General features: G+C 47.0%; 1 protein-coding gene across 1 annotated transcript; it reads right to left on the bottom strand.

The window, feature by feature from the left end:
- Positions 1-29: 29 nt before the first annotated feature.
- TMBIM6 (transmembrane BAX inhibitor motif containing 6) lies at positions 30-25989 on the bottom strand. The gene is made up of 10 exons (XM_078619197.1): positions 25846-25989; positions 25340-25413; positions 16121-16229; positions 14283-14403; positions 10634-10682; positions 9577-9674; positions 8097-8176; positions 3608-3708; positions 2461-2536; positions 30-1374 (listed from the first exon to the last, which is right to left on the bottom strand). Exons 2-10 carry the CDS (start codon positions 25399-25401, stop codon positions 1351-1353), a joined length of 720 nt encoding a protein of 239 aa, XP_078475323.1. The 5' UTR covers positions 25402-25413; positions 25846-25989; the 3' UTR covers positions 30-1350.
- Positions 25990-27858: the final 1869 nt, after the last annotated feature.

The following is a 27858-nucleotide window of genomic DNA, read 5'->3' as shown; positions in this document are numbered from 1 at the left end:
GTCGCACAAATGAAACGCTGACAATAATAGACATCACATTGTTTAATTTTGGCACATCTAAATGGTTTATTAATAACAGTTCAAAGTCATTTAGTTCAAACGTTAATTATTAAACCTTCTAACCTGGTGAGTGGTTAATTGGATGCTAAGTTTTTTTTTCCGGTGTACTCCTTAGTGCTCGATATGCGAGTTGTTATTAAGAAACCCCTTCATAGCAAATTATCGTTAATAAAATAAAGTGGCCAGGTGTGCATTTACCACTCGATCCCCAGAGCGTGGGTTCTTACTGAAACTCCCAACCCTCTCGTCAACGGCGATGGCAAGGTGTGACTCTTAAGCGGATTTTCCAAACTCGAGGACCTCACGAAATTGTATCGTCAACAACGCTGCGCCATCTTCTTGGTTCTTTCGCTAAAGTCACGTAGAAAAGAAATAATAAAATAAAACAATAAAATAATTCTCACGACGTTTCGGCCACAACGCAAGCAGCCGTCCTCAGGTGGAGAACAGGTCTGTCTCATTCAGACTGTCTTCTCGACAGACCTGTTTCTCCACCTGAGGACGGCTGCTTGCGTTGTGGCCAAAACGTTGTGAGAATTGTATTTTATTGTTTTATTTTTATTCTTTTATTATTTCACTTCTACGTGACTTTACCGAAAGAACCAAGAAGATGAATCCCTGCAGTCACGAACGCTGCGCCAATTATGATTATTATGATTATTTTGTTTGCCCGCTGCCGGTTAGGAAATGTCTCGTCAAACCCTGTCGATGCAAAGCAAGCGGCCGCGTGTGTGTAGCAGTGAGTCCCCAAGCGAACAAAGTCACCCCACCCCCCCCCCGCCACCCCCCCCCCCGCCACCCCCCCCCCCACGACCTAACCCTTATCCACATCGTATGCATTGGCCTAAGTGTTAACAAGTGCACCATGCATAAATATTAAAGAGAAAATTGTCGTCCCGTACACCGTTTAAGACGTATCGATTACCTGTGCATCTTTGACGATGCGTCGAGTTACCCTCCCCCCGCTTGAGGCGTGACGTTAACGGCGTGTTCGACTCTCGTTCGACGCCCGGTTTAAAAGCGTCTCCGGCTCTGCGTGTGACACTTCATATCCAATCGTCGAATCAAATACGCAAACCACGTTTTCTCCCGTCTTCAACCCAGCGAGCCAATTTGTTTGGATGGAGGGGAATGGGGGTAAGATGCATTTTTCACAGGTCAACTTTTAAGTCAGAAATAATTACCAAAAATACACAGAAAGGTACACACACACACAACGAAGTTGATGATTAATACACAAAAATAAGATTCTGTGTGAAGTTCCATTGTTACTTCGCCTGCGTCCCTCTCTCACTTCTTCTCTTTTCTCTTGTCCTAGACACACACAACAAACAAACAAGCGCAAGAGACTCGCGCGTGAGCTACTTTGAAAACTCGTTTCTTTTTGGAAAAATCATTTCTTTAGAACTGCTTTTGTGCGCGTTTAAGTTTGCCGTCCTCCCCCCCCCGTACCTCCGATCAGCGCCGTTGGCTACGTACGGCGCGAAAGAAAGTCAACGTACACGAACAATGCTAACCGGGGGCTCCACACGCACCGATTGCATTGAAAACTCTCTTGTCATTAACGTAACAATCCATTGTAGTCTTCCTTCACCTCCCCCCCCCCCGACCCCCCACCCCCCAACACATACGTTGGCTGGACAACAGGAAAATTTTAAGTGTTGCTGTTCGGCAAAAGGAATTCCTCGACGATGACGACGACATTAAAGACATCGGTGCCGGAAAGATGTGGCCACCACCAGTAGTTGAGCAAATTGTCACCGCAAGACGAGAGGGAAAAGTGTAAACGAATGACGAGATTTCGATTTAAAGCTTTCGTGACTGCAGGGATTCATCTTCTTGGTTCTTTCGGTAAAGTCAAGTAGAAGGGAAGTAATAAAATAATAAAAATAAAACACAATCCTGCATAATGCACGGGCATAATATTAATTTGAAACCCCCCCACCCACCTCCTACGCATTTTCCATATGCTAAATTTCTCTTGATATGCAAATTATTTTGTCAAGGCGCTCTTCTTCCCACCTCCCCCCTCCAACCCAGCTTAAATATACGCTCCAAGCTTGGTGGTGTTTCATTCTTCACCTGAGGACTGCTGCTTGCGTTGTGGCCGAAACGTCGTGAGAATTATTTTATTGTGTTTTATTTTTATTATTTTATTACTTCCCTTCTACGTGACTTTACCGGAAGAACCAAGAAGATGAATGACGAGATGTGACGCGGACACAGACTACGTGACGTCTGCCCATCGTGGATCGCGACATGAACCCGGAGACGTTGAGAGCACCTGCCGTGCCCGCTTCACCGTGGACCATTGGGGCGACGACGATGAGAATTAACGTTTTACCATCACGCGTCCATCGTGCCTACTACGGGCATGCAGGCCGCAGTCTGCTCCCTCACCTTCTCGTTCATGGTGAGGATGATCATGAGCTTGCGGAAGATGTGGATGAAGTCCAGGAAGAGGTCCACGCTGTGCCTGCAGTCGCGGTCACACGTGACGATGGAACGGTTTGTGGGGCGTTCGCGGGTTCAATTTTGGAAAATTTCATGAATTTAACACGTAGCAGTAGGGGCTTTCGCGACCAATATTATACACAATTTAGGTTTTTTTTTTATCAGATCGCGTGAAAATAAATGTGTCGTTAAACGATGATGTCTTGTCACATGATGATGCTGGTTGTAATTACTGGCGAAACGTGACAGTACTCAAATAGTAAATGCTGTCGTGGGTTTACTCTCCGACACACAACTGGTGTGTTGGAGAGTAAACCCACTACTGGAATTGTAAATGTTGTAGTGGTTTTACTCTCCAACACAACTGGTGTGTTGGAGAGTAAACCCACTACTGGAATTGTAAATGTCGTAGTGGTTTAACTCTCCAACACAACTGGTGTGTTGGAGAGTAAACCCACTACTGGAATTGTAAATGTCGTAGTGGGTTTACTCAGTTAAAGTGTACACGTCCGTGTACACTTTAACACAGGGACCACCACAGGCTTAAGTAAAAATAAAAAGACAAGAAAAACTCTACATATGCGAATGGATTTCGGGTTCACGAGTAGAGACGCTTGTGCGTGTGAAAGAGGGTGTGTGCGGTCGGGCGTGGTGCTGGCCACCCACCCCCTCGTGTACCGTTCTGGCCTTCATAGGTGCTCGCTAACAGCACTTGCCCCTACAGTCTGTTAAGGCTACACTGGGGATCTTTGTTGTGCGCGTGTGAAAGAGGGTGTGTGCGCGTGTGTGGGAAGCGGTGGTGTAGCGGTTAGCGCCCTGCACTACGAACCTGGCGACCCGGGTTCGAATCCCGCTCACACCCAGTGACGATTATCTGAACCGGTCTTGGGCCTCCCCTAGGTCGACTCAGCCTCAAATGAGTACCTGGTGCGATGTGTAACATCGCCACTGGGGAGACAAAGGCGGTCAGGCGTGGCGCTGGCCACCCACCCCCTCTTGTACCGTCCCGGCCTTCATCGGTGCTCGCTAACAGCGCTTGCCCCTACAGTCTGTTAAGGTTACGCGGGGGATCTTTGTCTCTGTTGGCGCTCACCAGATGAAGTCCTTGTCGCCGGCGCGGCACTTCTCCACGATGAGCTGCGTGTCGAAGAGCACGAAGCCGCACATAACCAGCAGCCCCAGGTACATCTGGGCCTGGGTGAGGGGGGGGGTGTGATGGGGGGGGTGTTGGGAGAGGGGGGGGGCATGGGGAAAACAAGACATAGCAATGTAAGGATTGAGGCCGACGGTAACATTGAGCAAAAACCAATTAACTCGTTCGCGCGCGCAGTAACGTTTTGGTTGTCTGACAGTCCAGGTGACGGTTTTCACATTTCTTCCGGTGCTAAGCGCGTGCCCGGCCTGCTCCAGGACTTCAAGCCCAGCGTGGAAAATAACTAAATGCACTGGCTAAGGAAACGCCAAAACCAAAACGGGCATCGACAAAACAGTACACCATCCGGCATTATCTCAAGAGGGCATGGCAGAAGGAGCCCAGAAGGTCAACTGGACAGCAAAAATCTTGACAACGTGGACCCCCGTGGGTGGGTGACCGAGTGGAGAATAAGATAAGTAATATTTTAAAATACTTTTTTAAAAACACGCTTTAATGAAATGTACCGTACGAGTAATGGCAGAACTCCACGACTCCAGGAAGTGGCTGCAAAGCTTGGCATAACGTGAGGGAACGTGGTGATTTACAGCCAACGTCAGTTGAGCGTGGACAATTAGACCCAAGCCGAAACATAACATTTAAAAAAGATGGTTTAATTTTTTTTATGATATAATATAGTATTGTCATCAGTATGACATAAGTATACCAAGTTTGCAGTCGATAGCACATTGGGAAGAGGGTTAAAATTGAGTTACAAAATTTGAGGATACGACAACAACAGAGTGAGTTAATAGAAAGCGTGTAAAAAGATTGTTTAAAAATAACTTTTTTTTATGACAGAATATAGTATTGTCATCAGTAAGACATAAGTATACGAAGTTTGCAGTCGATACCATATAATGATGACGTCACCCTTCTGCTGCTGCTCTATATAAGAACGGGAGACAGAGCAGAGCCTCACCATTCTGGCGAATTGCCCGATGATGCTGGATGCAATAACCAGCGAAACGTCTTGCTACTCAAAAATTGTAAATGTTGTGGTTTCACGCTTCAACACACATCTTTTGTCAACGTGACGCTTTTTTGCTGATTGGCCGTGTCGGGTGGTGGAGGGTTACGACACATTTATAAATAACGCGATCTAAACCCAAAAACGTTGATTATGAATAATATTGTTTGCGAAAGCCTGCTACGTGTTAAACACACATTGGGAAGTGGGTTAAAATTGAGTTACAAGATTTGAGGATACGACAACAACAACAGACAGAGTGAGTTAATTAAAAGCGTGTAACAAAAGGCTACGGAGAAACGGCGGAAAAGGTGAGGGGGCCCATCAGGCATCACGTTGTGCTTCCCAGAACCATTGCGGGTAATTCAAACAAACCACATTTTTAAAATATATATTTTACCAGGTAAGGCGCCACTGAGTTGCTACAAAGCTATTTTTTTCAGAAGCGAACGTGGCCATAAACAAATGATAGCTCAACGAAGTGGCTTATCATCACGTGGACATTTACAGCTCTGCCACGGGGAGAGAGACACCGCAAATTCCACATATACAGCAGCAGGTGTCAGGGTTCGGGATCGAACCCACGAACTCCTGCATACCAGGCGAGGTTGTTAACATCTCCTAACCACATGATGAGAGAGAGACACGCAAACTCCAAATATACAGGTGTCAGGGTTCGGGATCGAACCCACGAACTCCTGCATACCAGGTGTTAACATCTCCTAACCACCGTGATGATGATGATGAGAGAGAGACACGCAAACTCCAAATATACAGCAGGTGTCAGGGTTGGGATCGAACCCACGACCTCCTGCATTCCAGGCGAGGTCGTTAACATCTCCTAACCACCGTGATGATGATGAGAGAGAGACACGCAAACTCCAAATATACAGCAGGTGTCAGGGTTCTGGATCGAACCCACAAACTCCTGCGTACCAGGCGAGGTCGTTAACATCTCCTAGCCTCCGTGGTGCCCCATTGATGGGAGGATAACGATGATGGCAAGAGAACACGAGGAAAAGCACCACACTTAAGACATTGGCACGAGCCACCGAGAGCCAATGCTACACACGTAACATCGCCCTCCACCCCCCCCCCCCCATGGGTGCTGACACGGCAGGAACACGGCATGCGGTTTGCACGAAGGCACGTTAATAATTCACGAGCTCCAGTCAACTGTACCTGCAGCGTGCACGCGCGCACATTTGAGATGCGTGGTGGGGAAAAACACGCACATAAAACCCCGCGCTATCGCTGGCGACAACAGTTCGGCTTTTAGCGGAAACTCCCGTCGATTTCGCTTCCTCAAAAAAAGAGAAAAAAAAAACTCTAAAAACATTTAGAAGAGGCGACGTACCGGGAAATGGCTCTGTCGTGCGACATCGGCGAGCGTGTTGAACGGCGTTTTGGCTACCAGCGCACGCCCCAACAACAGTCGTGCACATTCGAATAGATTCCGTCACGTTTTTTTCCCCACGTTTGGCTCGTCACAGCAGCGAAGGAGGCACCTTCCTAGCCGCCCCAACGGGTTCATGTCGCCCAGCGACCCGCGCGGCTCAACTCTCGGCTATTCCTGGGATAATTATCCGCATTTTTCCGATTAACCGTGCTTTGTGCCAAAAATGTAAACGGAAAATAAATTATTTTCACAACGAAGGTTTTTGGGTTTGATCTCGTCAGTATAAATGTGTCGTAACCGTCCACCACCCGACACAGCCGGTAAGGTTTGTCACCTAAAGAAAGCGCTAATTAGTTTACTACTGTAGTGTGTAGTGTATAGTGAATAGTGTAGTGTATAGTGTGGTGTATAGTAGTGTAGTGTATAGTGTAGTGTATAGTGTAGTGTATAGTGTAGTATATAGTGTGGTGTATATAGTAGTGTATATAGTAGTGAATAGTGTAGTGTATAGTGTGGTGTATAGTAGTGTAGTGTATAGTGTAGTGTATAGTGTAGTATATAGTGTGGTGTATAGTAGTGTATAGTGTAGTGTATAGTGTGGTGTGTAGTGTATAGTATAGTGTGTAGTGTATAGTGTGGTGTGTAGTGTATAGTATAGTGTGTAGTGTAGTGTATAGTGTAGTGTATAGTATAGTGTGTAGTGTATAGTGTGGTGGGTAGTGTGTAGTGTATAGTGTAGTGTATAGTGTAGTGTATAGTGTAGTGTATAGTGTAGTGTAGTGTATAGTGTAGTGTATAGTGTAGTGTGTAGTGTAGTGTATAGTGTAGTGTATAGTGTACTACTGCAGCCCACCGGTGTGTTGGAGAGTAAATCCACGACGTTTACAATGCGATGACCGCGACGTTTCGCTGGTAATTACATCAACTGGCATCATCGGGCAATTGCCAGAATAGTGAAGCAATCCACCTGCTTCTGGTCTTAAATAGCGCAAGATGATGTCATCATCTTCTTGGTTCTTTCGGTAAAGTCACGTAGAAGGGAAGTAATAAAATAATAAAAATAAAACATAATAAAATTATTCTCACGACGTTTCGGCCACAACGCCAGCAGCCAGGTCCGTCGAGGCGACAGAGTCTGAATTGCCATTCAGACTCTGTCGCCTCGACGGACCTGGTTTTCACCTGAGGACGGCTGCTTGCGTTGTTCCCTTCTACGTGACTTTACCGAAAGAACCAAGAAGATGAATCCCTGCAGTCACGAAAGCTTTAAATCGAAATCAGGCTGCAGCAGCTTCAAAATGCGGCCGCCGCCAGGGTGTTTCACTGGCACACCACTTTCAGCGTCGCATCACGAACCTGTGCTCCTGTCCCTTCACCAGCTCCTCGCCCGAACCGGTATTGATTTTAAGATTCTCTTGCTGGTATACAAGTTGCCAGCATTTTAGCCGCGCAGTTTAAACTGCAGTAAAATTACAATTGTGTTAATACTGGTAGGAACCACCTGGTTCCACCAGCCCACAGGGGATTATTGTGTCCGTCTGTCCGTCGTGCATCCAAAAATGGGAGGGGAGGGCTGGGTGGAGAGGGGAGGGTGGGGAGGGGCTGGGTGGGGAGGGTGGGGAGGGGCTGGGTGGGGAGGGTGGGGAGGGGCTGGGTGGGGAGGGAGGGGCTGGGTGGGGCTGGGTGGGAGGGGTGGGGAGGGGCTGGTCACCCCGTGGTGCCCTTATAAAACTCAACGTTTAACCTACTCACGCCGGCTTGTGCCCGCCCTCACAGTCGGGCATATTTGCGGAATACCTGGCCACTGACCGAGCAACCCAATGTTCCTACCAGCTCCCTCCGCAGGAATGTGTTAACGCACAATCGATATATTTACCCGTATTGCAATATATCTGTATTACAATATATATTCTAGATAACCTGCATTACAATATAAAGCAATGTAAATACACGTAAAAAACACAGCGCCTTGTGTCTCAGGAGAAACTTGCAGGGCGGTACACACAGGTCACATGACCTACCTTGAAGAGGAGGGCGGAGCCATAGAACATGTTAAAGAGAGACATCATTAGCAGGAAGGAGAGTCCGGACATCAGAGTTCCTGCACACAAAACACATCGCACGCAAAGGTAACCACACAAATGTGCGTGTAAATAGATGATAATTTACGCTTGTTTACCCAGGAAAGCCTCACCCAGTCTCAAGAATATTTTCCTAAACTATACTTTTATTTTACCTGGTGTAAGGCATTCCACTAAGCTCCTATGTAGCTCTCTTTCACAAGCGACCAGATTATTCACAAATGATAGCTCAGCGAAGTGGGCTTGTGGACATTTATTGTGGCCAAATACTCTAAAACGCGTGACGTTGATTCTAAATGTGGAGGGGAAAATCCGGAGGACCCGGAGAAAATATACGCGACAACGGGGAGAACGTGGAAAAACTCCAAATATCCAGGCGTCAGGGTTGGGATAGAACCCACGATCTCCTGTACACCAGGCGAGGTATTTAACATCTCGCCACCGTGGTGCCGAAAAAGGTTCCTGCACCACGCCTGGCCACCTTTGTCTCCCTAGTGGCTTTGTTTACACACCGCACCAGGTACTGATTTGAGGCCGAGTCGACATAGGGGACACGCCAATGACCGGTTCAAATATTCGCCGCTGTTATTTGTCGTGAGCGAGAATGAAACCACTCCGTGCTAGTATGTGAGGGCAGAGCAGCGACGCTCGCGACAACGAGCGGAGCGCCGGGCGGCTAAAACACAACAAAAACTGGCACAGCAGGCGGCACAGGTGGTGCATCTGCCAGTCATCTCAGTCAGTGAGAACCCATGGCACCTGCTGCTGGGTCTGTCCCGTGTCCTCCTGCCAACGGGCATTCGACACTCTACGTGGCCTCAACGTGCACAAAGCCTAGCACAAGCGCCGTGGTGATGCCATGTTTGTTTGTTGTAGTACATAGTTAGACTGATGGCCTTAATCTAAGTTGTCTTGTGGTTGTTGTTGTTGTTGTTTGACTTTTATGGCTTTATTTTGGTGATTTTCGAAAAGTGTATTGGATTAGCCATGTTTGTTTGTTGTAGTACGGAGTTAGACTGATGGCCTTAATCTAAGTTGTCTTGTGGTTGTTGTTGTTGTTTGACTTGCATCCCACTGGGATTTTTGCACACAGCGTTGGTGTACGGTGTTTTTTTCCTGCAATGTTTTGCTGTCTTTTCTTGGATTTTCTGTTTGCACTCAGTTACATATTCACTTTAAGATGTTTTTTGTTCGTGTTTTAGTTTTTTGTTTGTTGCGGTTGCACCCGATTCAAGAGCCCAATGGCTCACAGGGCTATACCTAATAAATGAACTTGAACTTAGTGGCCAATGGCGGTAGGACGCGCGCGCAAGTACACGCGCGCACCCTCGCAAAAGATTCGATGTTCCGTGCGTCTCAACGGGTCTATCGTCCGTCTGCAGGTTAAACAACGGTCACTAAAACTCTACGCCAGCCTCACCGCCCAGGTAGAGGTAGGAGCGGCGTCGGGCGTAGAGGGCGCTGAGCGTGAAGCAGCCAAAGATGAGGCTGGTGCCCATGAATGCGGTGGCAATGATGCTGCAAGGGAACACGCGCGCGCACGCACACATTTAATTATAGACGGGCCCCGAAACATGGTCGGGAATTAACCGGATTGCTGTAAATTGCAAGAAAAACGGACAACACTTTCGAGCACACATTGTACAGAAGTTGTGTTTTTTTATAGCTTGATTTGTGTTCATTTTCCATCATTCTCATTGTGTTTTATCCACATTAGGCCTCCCTCCCATTGCCCCGGATTAACTTAAAGTTGACCGTGGTAGGAAGACCAATTTTGTGAAGTCATAAGGGTTGAGTGGCGTTGCTGCCGTGTGGCGATGCTGAAGTTTTTCGCAAGACATAAGATCCACGATCACCCCAGCGAAAAACATATCCCGATTGTCGCGACTAATTTTACATTTCATGATAAATTTATTGGCCCGAAAAAATATTTATAAAGTAACAAGAGCACAACAATTAAAGTAAACAATTCTTCTTGGTTCTTTCGGTAAAGTCACGTAGAAGGAAAGTAATAAAATAATAAAAATAAAACATAATAAAATAATTCTCACGACGTTTCGGCCACAACGCAAGCAGCCGTCCTCAGGTGAAAACCAGTCGCGGCATCTCTTCAGAAAGGTGAGAGACTCGATTAGCTGAGCCTTCTTATCACGTAGCTTGTTGAAGGATCTCAAAGTTATGTGGAATCCCTCCCCGTAGAGGCGGTTAAATTTCGATTTAAAGCTGTTTGTTACTGCGTCACACGATCGCAAGATACGGAGGCAACTCTCGGACGCCTTCGCCCAACAGGTCGAATGACGATTTCTTGACGTTGCAAGCACGTACGACGTGTGAACTCCTTTCGCACACCGTACGTAACCAGCCTTGCTAACTGGAGGCGCGGGGGCGGGAGGCGTGACAACCAAACTAAACACTCTGTTGACGGCGATAAGATTCCCGTACGTGGCACTGCGGGTTGGCAGAGTGCACACTCTTACCTCGGGTTGATTGCGATGACGAATTCGAGCAGAGGGCCAAGTCCGAGTCCTACAAGGAGGAGGAGGGGGGGGGGGGGCAACGCCGTCCCATTACACATTGCAGGAACACAGAGTTATCGGCCGCATAATGCCGGCTAAAGAGTCGACGTACGTTTACGTTGGAGCGTCACAATATTGCCATCGTCAGCCATGGGTAATGCACTGCCCCCCCCCCCTACCGTCACAAAACGTTCACCACGAAGCACAAATCTATTAACACAAGATGCAAGCCGAGAACGCAAAGGCATCCTATCACAGCGGTCACCAATAGAATAGGACCGGCAGGCACCCTTTAGCTCAAATGTTAACAGGGAGAGGTTGTTTAACTTTTGACAATCGTGCATTGAAATTAAACGTAAAGGGTGATCCCCATTTATAAACACCCCAATCAAAACAGATACGCTTTGTCGTTAAACTCATTTCTTTAGTGGAGTGGTTCTTAACTTGTGGTGCACGCTGCATTCCCTGGGGGGGGGTGCGAGACATGCCCAGATTTTCTTAGAAGGCAAATAATCGAAACACAAATTGCGCACGGGTACGTAAGTTACAACTTACTTTGTTTCATCAAACCCCGACGTAGTTATTAACATTGTAATTGTTTTAACGATTGAGAAAAAAAACGGGTGCAAGGCTGCAGTACAAGTTAGGAACCACTGCTTTAGCGGAACCCCAGGTCAGAGACTTCAAGATAGAAATTAATCGCTTGTCCCCGCCAATGCTGGTGTAGGGGCCTCTACGAGAGAGAGAGAAGAGCTCGAGAAGATATTTGGCCTACTCTTCCACGCTGACCAAGACCTCTTGCAAGGGAGGTGGGCATACCCACAACTCACCCCAGGAGATGGACTTAAACCGACAACCTCTGGGTCGTAAAGGGAATGTACTAACGTTAATACCACGGCAGCTTCGGTGTGCATAAGTCGACTATGTATGCGAGTGTGTATATGCGCCATTGGTGCTTTCATAGTTGCTCGCTAACAGCACTTGCTCCTGCAGCCTGTTAAGGCTACACGGGGGATCTTTGTCTTTGTGTGTGTGTGTACACACGCAGCCTCAAATGAGTAGCCCCGGTACGGTGTGTCATAATCAGCACTGGGGAGACAAAGGCGGCCGTGCGTGGTGCTGGCCACACCCCCCCCCCCCCCCCCCCGTGTGCCGTGCCGGCCTTCATAGGTGCTACTCGCTAACAGCACTTGCCCCAACAGTCTGTTAAGGCTACACGGGGGATCTTTGTCTTTGTGCACTGGGGAGACAATGGCGGTCGGGCGTCGTGCTGGCCATCCTCCCCCCTCGTGTGCCGTGCCGGCCTTCGTAGGTGCTCACTAACAGCACTTGCCCAAGCATCCTGGACTGGCTACACAGGGGACATTTGTACGTATAGTTTGTGAGTGCGCATCTGTGTCTCTCTCTTTGCGAGTGTATCGGGGTGGTTTCTCGTGCATGTCTACGTATGCGTGTGCGTGTCTACATGCAACTCCATGGGGACATCTATGAACCCACAAGTATGTGGGGGGAGTCTATGGATCGCGTTGCAATGGCAGTGGCCGCGGCAAGAGAGCGAGGGCGCGGTACACGGAAGGAAGAACATTCTCGGGCGGGAGATCACCCCCCCCCTCCCCCTTCGCAAACAGCAGGGGGGCGCGCGTTTGGCGTTGAAAAAGTTGATGCAATCGTCCGAGCGGTGCAGCGAAACAGGAAAAAGGGCGGGGGGGGGGTTTGCGATGTTAATCGCGCAGTCATTGGCTGACAAGGCCACGGGGCTGGGGGCGTGCGTGCGTGCACGCGCGCACGGGGAGGTGGGTGGAGCACATCGGTCACATCAGTCTAACCCCGAGCCGCCAGCCAACACGCCACGGGCTTCGGGTTACCAACGGCAGTTCACTTCAGAGCGTTCACCAGAGGTCGCAAACGGGTTTTGATCCCTTACCCGTAACTGGCCGCACCAGGGTCGCAAACGGGTACCCGTACCCGGGTATCGGGTACCTGATTGCGACCTCTGGGATGAAGCCATGTTGCAGGCGCGGGTGGGTTGATTCTAGGCACTTGAATTGTGAGAAGAGACAAGACGTTGGGAAACGAGTGACAAACGGTGACTCACCAGTGACTCACGGCCTACCTGTACCCAGCCGCACCAGGGTCGCAAACGGCTACCCGTACCCGGCCGGGTACCCGGCCGGGTACGGGTAGCCGGGTATCGGGTAGGGTACGGGTATCGGGTACCCGGTTGCGACCTCTGGCGTTCGCTCTCGCGAGTTTACACATCGTCGGGGGCAATGTGACCGCAATCTCGCCGTGCTGGTCTGTGTCGGTGCGTGAAGGCACTAAGCGTAGGTGTGCGAGCATAACACAGTATACATAACAGTGGCTTGCACCGCACTGCGATTTTTTTTACGTTTCTGTAACTCAACAATGAGTTGCTTTTTTTCAATCAATTAGTCTGAGCGAACATATGTTGCGGGACATTTATTTTTATTAATATTATTTACCAAAGTGCACCGTTATCAATGTCTTCTAACGCAGCTGTTTTTAAAATTTTATTTCTAATGGCTTTACTTGTTCCACTCAATATTATTACGCAATTTGCTTTCGTCATTTTCTCACCACCAGGGTTAAACAAGGTCAACTCGAACCGCTCTCACGTAGTGATGGTGTAGCTCCACGTCAGCCTAGGCGCGCGTATTGTGGTCACACCCCCCAAGCAAGCATGAGCCAGGCTCAAACCTGCTGTGCTTCCCGGCTTCTAACAAGCTCGGGCACATTCCACACGATTCTGTCATCACACTGCAACAATTGTATTGTGTGAAATACAGCCTCCTTAGTTTCCACTTGTGGGGTTTTCCCCCCCACCCTACCCCAATGCCATATGTGTTGTAAGCCAACTGTTTAATAAGCGACAAGGAGATTTTATTATATTACTCCGGAGGAGGCTGATCCGTGCCTTTCAGCGAGCCACCAGAGTTATTCTAGAATTGCTGAAATACACACGTATGTGTGCATGTGTAATGAACGTCTTTCGCACCGTACGTGGTCAACCTCGTTCATCGGAGGTGCGGGGGAAGGACAACAAACTATGGTTCTCTGTGTGAGGCTATGGGTCTGTGTGTGAGGCTATGGGTCTCTGTGTGAGTCTGTGGGTCTCTGTGTGAGTCTGTGGGTCTCTGTGTGAGTCTATGGGTCTCTGTGTGAGTCTGTGGGTCTCTGCGTGAGTCTATGGGTCTCTGTGTGAGTCTGTGGGTCTCTGCGTGAGTCTATGGGTCTCTGTGTGAGTCTATGGGTCTCTGTGTGAGTCTGTGGGTCTCTGTGTGAGTCTGTGGGTCTCTGTGTGAGTCTGTGGGTCTCTGCGTGAGTCTGTGGGTCTCTGCGTGAGTCTATGGGTCTCTGCGTGAGTCTGTGGGTCTCTGTGTGAGTGTATAGATCTGTGCGAGTCTATCGCCTGTGAGTCTATATACGTATTATATAGAACTTCTTTCACACCGTACGTAGCCAACCGTGCTAATCAGAGCTGCGGGGGAAGGACCATCACACGTGAACGGCAGTGCCCGTTCAAAGAATCGCCGTCGGCCTTTAGAATCGATCATTCATCGGCACCCGCAGTGCCTGCGTTCCCGCTCACCAACGGTGAAGGCAAAGCCGCACAGGATGCCCAGTCGCTTGGCGTCGTTCTGCCCATTGCGAGGTGTAAACATCAGCCACATGAGCAGGCCCATGCTCACCAGGGTCATCAAGAAGTTCCCCTGGAGAGGTCAGTTGCACACAAGTGAACGGGACAAATTAAATTCCTGTACAGTTTTAATTCTAGCAATTTTTTTGACCAGAACAAATGATAGCTCAACAAAGCGGCATATCATCATGTGGACATTTATAGCGGCCAAACACCGTCAAATGCGTGATGCTGGAGGGAAAAAGCAAGAGAACCCGGCGAAAAATCCACGCGACCGCGGGGAGAGAGACACGCAAACTTCGAATATACAGCAGGCGTCAGGGTCTGGATCGAACCGACGACCTCCAGCGTACCAGGCGAGGGAGTTAACATCTCACCACATCGCCCCAGTTAATTATTAATATTAGCGTTTGCACTGTGTGCCGAGCCAATTCAATGTAGACACGGTCATTGCACAATTCAATGTCTTCATCGTAAACGGCGACAATTCAATGTATTTTTTAGCTAATAGTACAATGCAATGTCTTCACTGTCAACAACAACAAGTCATAGCATAATTCAACATCCAGTTAATAGTAAAACTCGCTGTACTTCAGAGTAAACAGCAACAGCAGAGTTCAAGGTCTTCACAGTTAACAATAAAACTCACCGCTGGCAGCACCAATACAACCTCCACATTTAAACAGCAGAATTCAGAATTAGATTGACAGCATCTGTGAGGGGAGAGTTGGGGTGGGGGAGGGCACCTTATGATAATTTTGATCATCAGCCATTTTTGTATGGCATGAGTCACAACCAAAAGGCTGCTAATTTTGGCAGAAATATTTTGTGGGAAAAAATCTACGGCCGAGGTACAGAGGATGGGGAAGGAAGAAAAATTAATCACCTTACAGTAATGTTGAGGGAATGGATGAATACGATGGGATTAGTTCCACCCACACACAACCCCAACCCAGGCAGAATCACACCTGTGAACTTCCAACTTCCCGTGGTCACCCATCATCAATCCACTAATCTCATTTCCATCTTCGTTTACGCCACGCATCGTCACCACCACCTCATTTTACACACGCATCCCATCCACTCCGTCTCGTTTCATCTCGCCAACCATCCAGTACCGTAGCTAGTTCACTGTACAGCGCCTCAACCAAATGTATGAGAAGATAAATGTCACCGGATGCAGCCTATGGTGGAAAAAAAAACCCCGCCACGTCCGTGCCGAATTTACAACCGACGTCATTTTCCACAACGCCATACTTTTGCATCAACCCGGAAAAAAAACAAGTTCACGCATCTTCCGAAACTTGCGATCGAAGCCCCGTTTGCGAGCTTTTTGGGCAAGCCTGGAGCAACGTCCCTCGTTTGCGCGCAAAAAGTAACAAAAATTAACGGAACACGCTTAACGGCGGAGAAATCTTGCGACGGCTTCCGCCACGCAAGGAAATGGTTGGATGTAAAAACATAACTTCGTGCTGCAACAGCTGGTGCCAATTCCTCCAAACGAGATCAACAGGATGACACCGTCAAAAGTTTGGTGGTGAACGGCTCTCCCACCGGCATCAGCAGCTACAGCAGCATCAGTGACATCATGCAGGCCCGGCAACAACCAGAGCACCTCCCCCATCAGATTTAACGAGCTCACTCGCCCATAAAACACCAAACAATACGGCGGTGTGAAATGTTTGCATCCTTTCAAACGACATCAACAGCACGACACGGCAGTGTTGCCATTCTTCTATATCACGACATCACGTAACAGGTCACCCACTCCCTGCTGCATGTGTCCCTACCTGCAGGATGGCCGTGTAGAGGTGGACATAGGCCCCCGCGGACGCCACCAGCATGCAGATGGCCAGGGTGGCGTAGACATTCTTGAGATGTTGGCGTGTGTCAGGCTCCCTGCCAGGGGGTGGGGGAAATTAAGGGGGCAAAGAGGGGTCAGAGGCAAGAGAATGAGTGCCATTGAGATATCTGCTGGGCATCCGTGAAAAAAGTGCTTCATAGAGCTCATCGGATTCCTCCAGTATAAATAAATATCCCCATTCCTTTTCTTGGTTCTTTCAGTAAAGTCACGTAGAAGGGAAATAATAAAATATTAAAATAAAACATAAAATATAAGAAAAAATTGTATTTTATTATTTCCCTTCTACGTGACTTTACCGAAAGAACCAAGAAGATGAATCCCTGCAGTCACGAAAGCTTTAAATCGAAATATATCCCCATTCCGTCAATTCGTAACGCAGCAGCTGACACGGCGCCATTTGTCTCTTGGTTCTTTGAGTTTATTGGGCCCCAAAAAATGGCTTAATCAGTAACACCCAGGGTGGCAAATGCCAACATTGATTTTCTTGAATCATATCCTCTCTCGATCACAAATGTGTGTACGCACTGTGGTAGCTTCTGATGAGAAAAACCTCTCTTAAAACAAGGCTGCCATAGTATGCCTGATAGAGAACATTGCCTATTACACAAATTTTTTTTTATAATAAATACAAAGTATAACAGACAGCATGTATCTTCTTGGTTCTTTCGGTAAAGTCACGTAGAAGGGAAATAATAAAATAATAAAAATAAAACATTATAACATAATTCTCACGACGTTTCGGCCACAACGCAAGCAGCCGTCCTCAGGTGAAGAACAGGTCTGTCGGAAAGACAGCATTCAGACGCTGTCTTTCCGACAGACCTGTCTCAGACGCTGTCTTTCCGACAGACCTGTCTTTCCGACAGACCTGTTCTTCACCTGAGGACGGCTAATTGCGTTGTGGCCGAAGCGTCGTGAGAATTATTTTGTTTTATTTTTATTATTTTATTATTTCCCTTCTACGTGACTTTACCGAAAGAACCAAGAAGAGAAATATCTAGTGTTCTCTAATCTAGTGTTAATAAGATATAGTGTTAATATTAATCTTGTGTTAACATTAATCTAGTGTTAATCATATATAGTGTCACTACTAATCTTGTGTTAATCATATATAGTGTCACTAATAATCTAGTGTTCTATCGGACCTGGATGCTGCAGATGATTAGTGAATCATTTACTGTACATCAAATATATATGTACATATACATGTTATATACACTCTTACATTGTGTATATACACTCATATAGTATATAGTAGTGTATAGTAGAGTATAATAATGTATCTCCATATATATATAAAAGGAAATTTGTGATTATGTGTGGCTGTTCAAAATGTTCAGCGTACTTCCCGACATGCAACAAACTTGAAATTTGCCATGTGGGTACTTTCCAAACTGTACACCGTGCACAAATTATACAAATAGACTTTGGTATTTTTTTGGGGGGGGGGGGGGGGGGAGCTCAATAATTCATATATTTTTTGCACGCAAGTGAGCTGTGACGTCACATCCGTCACGTGACCCACACACGTGGAAGCGTCATGCATTGTAGTGTAGCGGTTAGCGCGCCGCGCTACGAACCCGGCGACCCGAGTTCGATTCCCGCTCACAGCCACCACCAGTGACAATTCCACGGTGGTCATCCTCTTACTCACGAATGAGGAACCATGCTGTTTGCATTTTGGCGTTCTCTGGTCTAACGCTGGTTGAGACTAGGCCTTAAAGAAGGCCGTCTCTGGTGTAGACCAATCAGTTTCAAGGACAATGCCCATATATTACACTGGTCACACTTTTTCTGGCATAAGGTATTCCAATGGTTTGAAGGTAATTTTGGGGGGTGCTGATTCCAAATGTGGCATCAGTTTTTGTCTATCACATCAGGTTTTTGAGAAATCAAATATTGCATTTTCAATAAAAACTGCAGAAGAAAAATATTAAATAAATGTGGATATCTACATAAAATGATATTATTAACACACTATCCTAAAAATACAGCACCATATTTTAACACTAAAGCAGTCACTGACGAGCAACAACTTGCAATCATAAGTGACAGAGTTAATTTCGGGTAAAATCAATGAAAATGGGGTATGCCGATAGCATAAAAGTGAGATGTGATAGAGCAAATCTGAGATCAGATTTGGAATCAGCACCCTGAAATTAGTCTAAAACAGCTGCAAAAGTCCAGGCCAGAAAAAAATGTTTTCTTTTGTTGACCAGTGTTATCAGAGCTTGTTGGTTTGCATGTTCACCATAAGTTCGTGTGGTTAATGCAGACATGATTCTTTGCAAAATAAAGGTTTCTGTGCGGTGTTTGAACACCTGTTTTGTTCTAGATTTGAAGCTTTCGTGACTGCAGGGATTCATATTCTTAGGTTTTCGGTAAAGTCACGTAGGAAAAAAATAATAATAAAATAAAATAATAAATGAAAATAACTAAATGAAATCACGACGTTTCGGAGGCAACACAAGTCTCCGTCTTATATTAATTTACTAGTATTTGTTTTTTTACCTACCTGCCAGAAAGGGTAAAACCTATTCGTATCTTCTTGGTTCTTTCGGTAAAGTCACGTAGAAGGGAGGTAATAAAATAATAAAAATAAAACAAAATAATTGTCACGACGTTTCGGCCACAACGCAAGCAGCCGTCCTCAGGTGAAAACCAGGTCTGTCGAGGCGACAGCATCTGAATGAAACAGCACACGTGCTTGGAGCATATATTTAAGCTGGGTTGGAAGGGGCGGAAAGGGTGCCTTGACAAAAGAATTTGCATATCAAGAGGAATTCAGCATATTTATGGGAAATGCAGGTATGTGATTAGTACTACTTATGCCCGTACATTATGCAGGATTAGCAGCATCAAAGGGAGGGGATATGGGAAATGCAGGTATGTCGTGAGAATTATTTTATTATGTTTTCTTTTTATTATTTTATTACTTCCCTTCTACGTGACTTTACCGAAATAACCAAAAAGATGAATCCCTGCAGTCACGAAAGCTTTACATCGAAATTTTACCTATTCGTATGTTTTCATGAGGAACCCATGCCTGAAATGTCACATATCGTACAATTGTTTCTGTGTTATTTGACGAATGTGTTGAGGTTATTTTGCACTGTGGGTGGGGGGGTGGGGCCTCTAATGGAACTATTTAGACAATGTCGCGCACACGCACACTGGCGGCCAGAGCTGTGTTTGCGAAAAACCTTGATCTTATCACGGCACTGTACCGCAGCAAGACCTCAAGGTCTGAAAAAGGACGTCCAGGGTCCGTCCACAGTACCAGCAAAATCAAAACGTTCGAAAGTTGATGGGTGTTTTGTCACATTTAGAAGAATAAATGGCCATGGTCTTTGTGCTTTTTTGTTATTGAACAAGAGGCCTTTACAAAGCACGAGCAACACGAGGCCTGGCGCCCGTACAAATGCCAATTTTTTTTGTGTTTTAGAAAACGAGGTCAAAAATGTTTTGAGATGGCATCGATCCAAACTAACCCGATGGGGCTTATTTTGTTTGCTTCGATTTAAACAAATCGTGGAAGCCAATAACTAAATTACATTCTAGATTTGAAGCTTCCGTGACTGCAAGGATTCATACTTTTAGGTCTTGTCGGTAAAGTCACGTAGGTAAAAAATTTAATTAATAAAAGTGATAATAGAAATATTATAAAAAATCACGACGTTTCGGAGACAACACAAGTGTACGTCATCAGTTGGGACCGTCACAGCTGAATTTACTGTATCAAGTGAGCTTTGACGGTCCCACCTGATGACGGAGACTTGTGTTGCCTCCGAAACGTCGTGATTTATTATTTTATTTTATTTCTATTGTTACTTTTATTATTTTTCATTTTATTTTTTACCTACGTGACTTTACGGAAAAAACCTAAAACTAAATTACATTTTTGTAGTCATTGCGATCGGCCAATTGGCATCCCTCAGCCGCCAACAACTGCATTCTGGGTGATGGCCGATTTCGTTATTGGCATAGGATAGAAGATTTAGAAGTCATAGGCATAGTAGTAACTATAAAGTTGAAGTGCTTTCCCGTTCAAATTAGCGTTTACGCTTCGCTCATCTCTTGTTTACAGCCCTAAGCCGTAGCATTTGCACATTCCTATGATGGGCGGCAGGTCCATACACAGTCCAACACACTGTTACTTTTACATACGAAGGTGAACCCATCGAATAAGACTTCTGATGGATGTTAATGATTGATATCATCACGCTCGTTTGCCCAGCAGACAGAGGCTCACCAAGTCTCAGGACTCCATATTCCGATTGGGTAAGGGGGGTAACATTTTCAAAGCTGGCAACATTGCACTCCATAATACAGGTTTTTTGGGTTAGAGCTCTCAAATATAAATGTGTCGTTAAACCCGGTCAATTAGTAAAGATTTGCCACGTAAACACAAAGTGCCAATTAGTTACTACTGGTAACCAATGGCTGGCAATTACAACTAGGACATTTTGCCTGGTTAAGATGGTTGTAATCACCAGCAAAACATGGTACTCTATTTCTAAATGTCGTGAGTTTACTGTCCAATTAAGCGGTGTGGTGAAGTACTGTAGTAACTAATACTGGTAGGAACCCACTGGTTCCACCAGCCCACAGGGGATTATTGTGTCCGTCCGTCGTGCAGGGAGGGGTTGGGGAGGGTGGGAGGGGTGGGGCTGGGTGGGGAGGGGCTGGTCACCCCGTGGTGCCCTTATAAAACTCAACGTTTAACCTACTCACGCCGGCTTGTGCCCGCCCTCACAGTCGGGCATATTTGCGGAAAACACCACGCCGCCGTTGACCGAGCAACCAAACGTTCCGACCAGCTCCCTCCGCAGGAATGTTTGGTATGTTTTGTTTACCTGACAAACCTTACCAATTTGCTGTGTCGGGTGGTGGCGGGTTTGACGACACATCTATATTTATGCGATATAACCCAAAAAAAAGCATTTCTATGGATAACATTGGTCGCGAAAGCCTACAAATATGCACCAAGTTGCACTCTTGACACCGGCACTACCTCTGGAAAGTGATGTCGGGTGATCTTGAACATTCACTACATCTCCGAGTCAACCCCTAACCGGTTGCACCCGATTCAAGAGCCGAATGGCTCACAGGGCTATACCTAATAAATGAACTTGAACCGATTGCAAGTCACCACGGTTCCATCTAGACCAAAACCTCCTGGACATCCGTGATTAAAAAAAAGCTTCATAGCTCATCGGATTCCTCCAGTATAAATACACTCCCCATTCCCATTTCGCACCACGTCCAAATATAAAAAAAAACCTGGCAAACTGCTGTGTCCATTACATGACATTCCAGCTGCTATTAACTTATTTGCAGAAGTAAACCCTTTCAAACTGAAACTGGCCCCAACATCGAGCTTCGTGGCAAACGGAGCCACGTTCATGCAGCTTCGTCAGCGTTGGCGCGTTCACCAACTCCCCGAGGGGAATGTTAACTTAAAAGGTGAAATGGCTTATTACTTGTACTTAATCGCGGCGTGAATGGGCTCAATGGCTCAGCTTTACAGGGGGGACGGAAACACTAAACAGAAGTGATTATAACGGTAGTGCTGTTCAAGCGGTGTCGTTTTTATCCATTAAAAACTTTCCAGGTTGGTTTCAGTGGCAGAGCGGGCAAATTGAAGTTCATAATCCTTGTGTGGGGTTGACTCAAGCCCATCATATATCTCTGCAGGGTTAGGTTCTATAAAAGGGTTTTGCTGTACTGCATTATGGGAGAAGCCAAAAGTGGTTTGCAATGTGGAATTTCCACCACTGGCTTTGGTGGGGTCGTAAAGAGATGAGCACCACCTCAAATGTTCATTTTAGCAGGAAATCACTCTGGCTTTGGTACGGAATCTTTATTTATACTGGAGGAATCCGCTGAGCTATAAAGCTTTTTCACAGATGTCCAGTCGGGGCAATGGGGTGATAACGTTACAAAAACAATAACAAAACACGATAAGAGTGCCAAGTATAGGAAAGGTAAACAAATCATATAAAAAATACAAAATTAACTATTTGTATCTTACCAGATAAAGCACAGAGGTGCCAACTTATTTTTCAGAAGCGACCTGGCCACAAATGGTAGCTCAATAAAACGGCTTTTCACGTGGAAATGTATAGCATCCAAATACCCTAAACGCGTGTTGTTGATTCTAAATGTGGAGGGGAAAACCGGAAGACCTGGAGAAAAATTCACGCAAACACAGTGAGAGAGACACGCAAACTCCAAATATACAGCTAGCGTCAGGGTCGGAATCGAACCCAGGACCTCCTGCATGCCAGGCAACGTAGATAACACATCTTCCTAGCCACCGTGGTGAGGGTGGTGAGGGAGGTGAGTGGGGAAGGTGGCGAGTGAGGAGTCGAGTGGGAGCTTGACAGCCGGTAAAGGTGGCGAAACTGAGGTCAATGAGGGTAGAATGGCAGTGGAGGCAAGGGTTGGTGACATCAAGGTGGTGGGAGGGCGAAAGGTTAAGTATGGTGGGAGGGCGAAAGGTTACGTATGGTAAGTATGGTATTGTGGTCTATGCAAACATGACTCCTTGTAAAAAAGGTGTCAGTTTTGTTGCCAGATAAAAGGGTAAAAAAACAATTATCATATTTTTTTTTTCTTCTGGCAAATGAGGTTCCAATGGTGTAAATGCTTACCCCGAGCTCTCATACTCTGATTGTGCATTGTCTTTGAGTTGTGCGCCTTTTGGCGTCATCTGGTCCAACACCATGTGAGACTAGGCTCTAAGGAAAGCTGTCTCGGGTGTGGACCAATCAACTTCAAGGACAGTGCATACATTATCAGTTATGTTTTTTTGTTTGCATTATGACTGCAGGTATTGTGTTCTATGCAAACATGACTCCTTGTAAAAAAAAAAGGTGTCAGTTTTATTGCCAGATAAAAGGTTAAAAAAACAATTATATTTTTTCTTCTGGAAAATGAGGTTCCAATGGTATGGTAAAGACGCCGAGAGCGGCGAGGTAAAAAAAAATGCATTTCAAAGTGTTGAGCTCAACAGGGATGTGAAAGCTGTGAGGGTTGGTGGTGGGTGGGTTGAAGGAAATAAATGTGGAAGTGAGAGCAGCTGCGGTTGAAAAAGACGGGCGAGTTGAAGGAAATCAAGGAGGTACACGGGAGCTGAGTTTCACTTTCCACCAACGAATATCGTTTTCCAGGCTCAATGGTAGATTGGTGTTACCGTAAGTGTTGTACATGACTTCTATGCTACAACCGGGGGCGCCACGAGGCGAGATGTCAACTGGTATACAGGAGGTCGTGACCCTGACACCTGCTGTATATTGAGTTTGCGTGTCTCTCTCTCCCTGTGCTCGCGTGGATTTTTCTTCGGGTTCTTTCGGTTTTCCACCCCCTCCACATTTAGAATCAACAGCACGTGTTGAAGAGTACTTGGCTGTATTATTGGTTCTTTCGGTAAAGTCACGTAGAAGGGAAATAATAAAAAATATATAAATTCTCACGACGTTTCGACTGCAATACAAGCAATCATCATCAGGTGTGAAATCCACAGGAAGAAAATTTGAAAAAAGTGGAAAAACCGCCACTTTTTTCAAATGTTCTTGCTGTGGATTTCACACCTGATGATTGCTTGTGTTTGCAGTCGAAACGTCGTGAGAATTTTTATAGTTTTAGATTTTTATTATTTCCCTTCTACATGACTCACCGAATGAACCAAGAATATGAATCCCTGCAGTCACGAAAGCTTTAAATCAAAAGTATTTGGCTGCTTTACATTTCCACATGTTAAGCCACTTCGTTGAGCTATCGCGGGTTATTCAGGTCGCTTCTGAAAAAGAGCTACATTATATAGCAGCCCAGTGGGCCTTACCTGGTAAAATAAAAATAGATGTAGTATGTTCAAGTTATTTCGCACCGTACGTAGCCAAACATGCTAATCGGAGGTGCGGGGGAAGGACAACAAACTAAAACACACAAAAAGCAGTTCAAAACATGAATAAGGCAGACAACCGAGCTGAAGGCAGTATTGCAATGTGGCGATTATGGTAAAAGTCGTGAATGAGATATAAATTAAGTGGATTTGCATGTGTGGTTATCCCAAGGCTATAGAAGGGTACGTGGCGATGAAGTGGTGGCGATGGTGAGAGATGGTGGTGGTTGGTTGTATGTCGAACTTCTTTCGCACCGTACGTAGCCAAACTGGTGTGCGGATTGCATGCCGTGTCAACCCATCACGGTTTACCCCGTATTCTTGTACAGGGAAATTGAGTTTTCAGGTCCATACGGCGTGCACAGCCGTTTCAATACTGGACTTTGTAGGATGAACGTTGAGATTTATAAGGAGCACGGGGTGATCAATAAGGTTTGAAATGGTCAGTAATAAGGCAGGGCACTCATAAGGGGTTAACAGGTCTGCTACTAAACACTACACTACTATACACTACATCACTATACACTACACTACTACATACCTGTCAACCCATACGGTTTACCCCGTATTCTTGTACAGTAAAACCTTGGATTGCGAGTAACTCGGTCTGCGAGTGTTTTTCAAGACAAGCAAAAAAATTAGATAAATATTACCTTGATAAACGAGCGAGGACTTGCAACACTAGTACGTGTATACGCTTTGTCTGCCGAACGTCACGTGATCACAACTGATATACGAGTGCTTTGATATACGAGTGCTTTGGATTACAAACACTTTTCCGGAACGAATTATGCTCGCAATCCAAGGTTCCAAGGTTTTACTGTACATGGAAATTGAGTTTTCAGGTCCATACGGTGTACAGCCGTTTCAACTTGTGCAACAAAAATAGTTTTTTTTGCCTATTTACGTTTCTCCCTTGTGATGGGAGTTTGTAGGATGAACGTTGAGATTCATAAGGGGGCACGGGGTGACCAATTAGGTCGTGAATGGGTCTGTAATAAGGCATGGCACTGATAAGGGGTTGACAGGTATGGGATTGCTAATCAGACACTGCACAGCAGAAGTGAAATATGTGCGCGCGTGGAGGGGGGGGTTAAGCGTCTACAATATGCTCAGAAGTCGGTGTGTGAAAGTAGTGTAATGATATGACGATGATGATGATGGTTGTGAGGTGTCAATGCCCAACCCCCCCAAAAGAAAACGAGGGAAGACAAAGACGGTCCCGGGGAAACGCCTCACAGGCAGCTGAAGTCGAACAGGGTGCGCGCGTTGAAACGACGATCTCCCAACAAGGTATCCATGGCGTGTTTGTCCTGAGGCAAAACAACAACAACCCACCACCATTAAAATCAACAACAACAACAAGAGACCTCCATTAGCCACTCGCTGGCAATGGCCGCCGACGGAGGGGCGGGGCGATCATTGCCCAACCACCGTTTTTTTATATTTTTTAATAAAAACATAAAAGCTTTCAAACACCGCGCATTAAACAATTTGTAAATTTAACGATCGTTTAACTCGAAGCGCTTTGCTTTGCTCCCTCTGTCAATGCGATTCGGCGTTCTAAATGCGAATCGATAATTTTTACGAACGACCCCAAGGCCTCAAACGGCGCGCGGATGTCGCCTGAACAGAGGCCTCATCTATGACGCAATTAACAACCTTCTTTAAACGAAACAAAACAAAGGCAACATAACGACGCTTTTAATGCTCTTAGGATAGAATGTTGTTCGCTTTATTGTCACCTGTAATCGAGGGGGGGGTGGTGTCGTTTAAAGCACTTGAATCTTTCCGTCGGATCCAGACGATGGTGGGAGAAGTCGCACAGAGCTTAACCCGACACGGACTGAGTTTTTGGCACGGAGCGAGTGACGTAGTTGATGAAGATGGCCACGCCCATCGCCCCGCCCATCGACCCTCGCCCCGCCCATCGCCCCTCGCCCCGCCCATCGCCCATCGCCCCGCCCATCGCTTCTCGCCCCGCCCCTCGGCCCACCCCTCGCTTCGCCAACTCCGCCCCTCTATCTCAAAACCACGCCTCGTTAAACGCTAACCCCGCCCCCTTCACCTCAAAACCCCGCCCCTCACCCGGCCAACCCCGCCCCTCGACTTCAAAATTTCCGCCCCTCGCACTTCCAACCCGGGCTCCTCCGACTCCGCCCCTCCCATCTACAAACCCCGCCCCTGACTCTCAAACCCCGCCCCCTCCCCCTTAAAACCCCGCCCCTCACTCGCCAACCCCGCCCCTTTATCTCAAGACCCCGCCCCTCACTCTCAAACCACGCCCCCTCCACCTTAAAACCCCGCCCCTCACTCGCCAACCCCGCCCCTTTATCTCAAGACCCCGCCCCTCACTCTCAAACCACGCCCCCTCTACATCAAACCACGCCCCTCTATTTCAAGACCCCTCCCCTCATCCTTCAATCCCGGCCGCCTCCGACTCCGCCCCTCCTCATCAAACCCCGCCCCCTATTTAACCCCGCCCCCTTCATCTTCCAACCCCGCCCCTCCCTATAAAAATCCCGCCCCTCTCTATCCCCCAAATGCCCCGCCCCTTTCCATCACCCCACAGTCGTGACGTCTCGCGCTGGAATGTTTGGGTCACGTGGTAACGCTATTTGACCGTGTGTGGGGGGGGGTGAAGGAGCGGTGGTGCAGCGGTTAGCGCGCTGCTGCGCACCGATAACCCTTGCGACCCGAGTTCGATTCCCCGCTCGAGGTCACCAAGATCGGTGGCTATTATCTTGGACCCGGTCCTGGTGGTCTGCCCCTAGGTCGACTCAGCCTCAAATGAGTACCTGGTACGGTGTGTAGTAAACATCGCCACTGGGGAGACAAAGGCGGACGGGCGTGGATGCTGGCCACCCCACCCCCTCTCGTGTGCCGTGCCGGCCTTTACAGGTGCTCGCTAACAGCACTTGCCCCAGCAGTCCGCTAAGGCTACACGGGGGATCTTTGTCTTTGGAGTGGGCGAGCGCGAGCCCCGCCCCTCAGCCCCCCCCACCCCGCATTAAAGCACGTGACCAAGCAACCAATCAAGGCGCGCCGAACTCGAACAGCGCGCTGACGTCACCACGTCCTACGCGTGACGTTGACGCAACGTTTCTCTCAGGTGCACGTGACCAGGCCACGCTGCGCGATGACGTCACAATTAAATTTCCGAGTTCAGAATGGAGGACGGTATTAATGCTGTACAGGAGGAGGAATCGGATGAGGGACCGGCCATAAATGACGTCACGCAATTTTGGACGATTTTTGACCCCCCCCCCCCCGTCGTCACACGGCGTCACAAAAAAGTCAGACCCCCCCCCTCAAATATGACGTCACAAAGCTCTGCACCTGAGGACGGCTGCTTGCGTTGTGGCCGAAACGTCGTGAGAATTATTTCATTATGTTTTATTTTTTTTATTTTATTATTTCCATTCTACGTGACTTTACCGAAAGAACAAAGAAGATGAATCCCTGCAGTCACGAAAGCTTTAAATCGAAATATAAAAGTCAATCTTCAGTTCAATATTCACTGTGTAATAGATTTAAAGCACGTGATGGAGCATTACCACGTGCTACCATCAACATATGAACTGCTCTATATCTATATATATAAAATCGCAAATCTGTCTGTCTGTCTGTGTGTCTGTCTGTGTGTCGCCGGACCATACGCAGTTTCATTGGACGAAATGTGAGGGATTTGCGAGACACGATTGGTCCGTTTGGTTTTCCACGGCGGTTGCCCCTGGCAACGGGTAGCGACGCATTCG

This window comes from Lampetra planeri, chromosome 62 (assembly GCF_965212315.1).
Source record: "Lampetra planeri chromosome 62, kcLamPlan1.2.h2, whole genome shotgun sequence".
Taxonomy (NCBI): Eukaryota; Metazoa; Chordata; class Hyperoartia; order Petromyzontiformes; family Petromyzontidae; genus Lampetra; species Lampetra planeri.
Note: the sequence above shows the minus strand (reverse complement) of the source record. Positions and strands in the feature narration are given on the sequence as shown.

What these genes read in the sequence shown, in the direction of transcription:
- TMBIM6 (XM_078619197.1), bottom strand. Translation starts at nt 25,401, where the DNA reads ATGGATACCTTGTTGGGAGATCGTCGTTTCAACGCGCGCACCCTGTTC. An exon ending in CTGTTCGACTTCAGCTGCCT is followed by an intron (nt 16,230 to 25,339) that starts GTGAGGCGTTTC and finishes ACCCCCTGGCAG; the next exon opens with GGAGCCTGACACACGCCAAC. An exon ending in GCTCCGCCCTCCTCTTCAAG is followed by an intron (nt 3,709 to 8,096) that starts GTAGGTCATGTG and finishes CCCCTCACCCAG; the next exon opens with GCCCAGATGTACCTGGGGCT.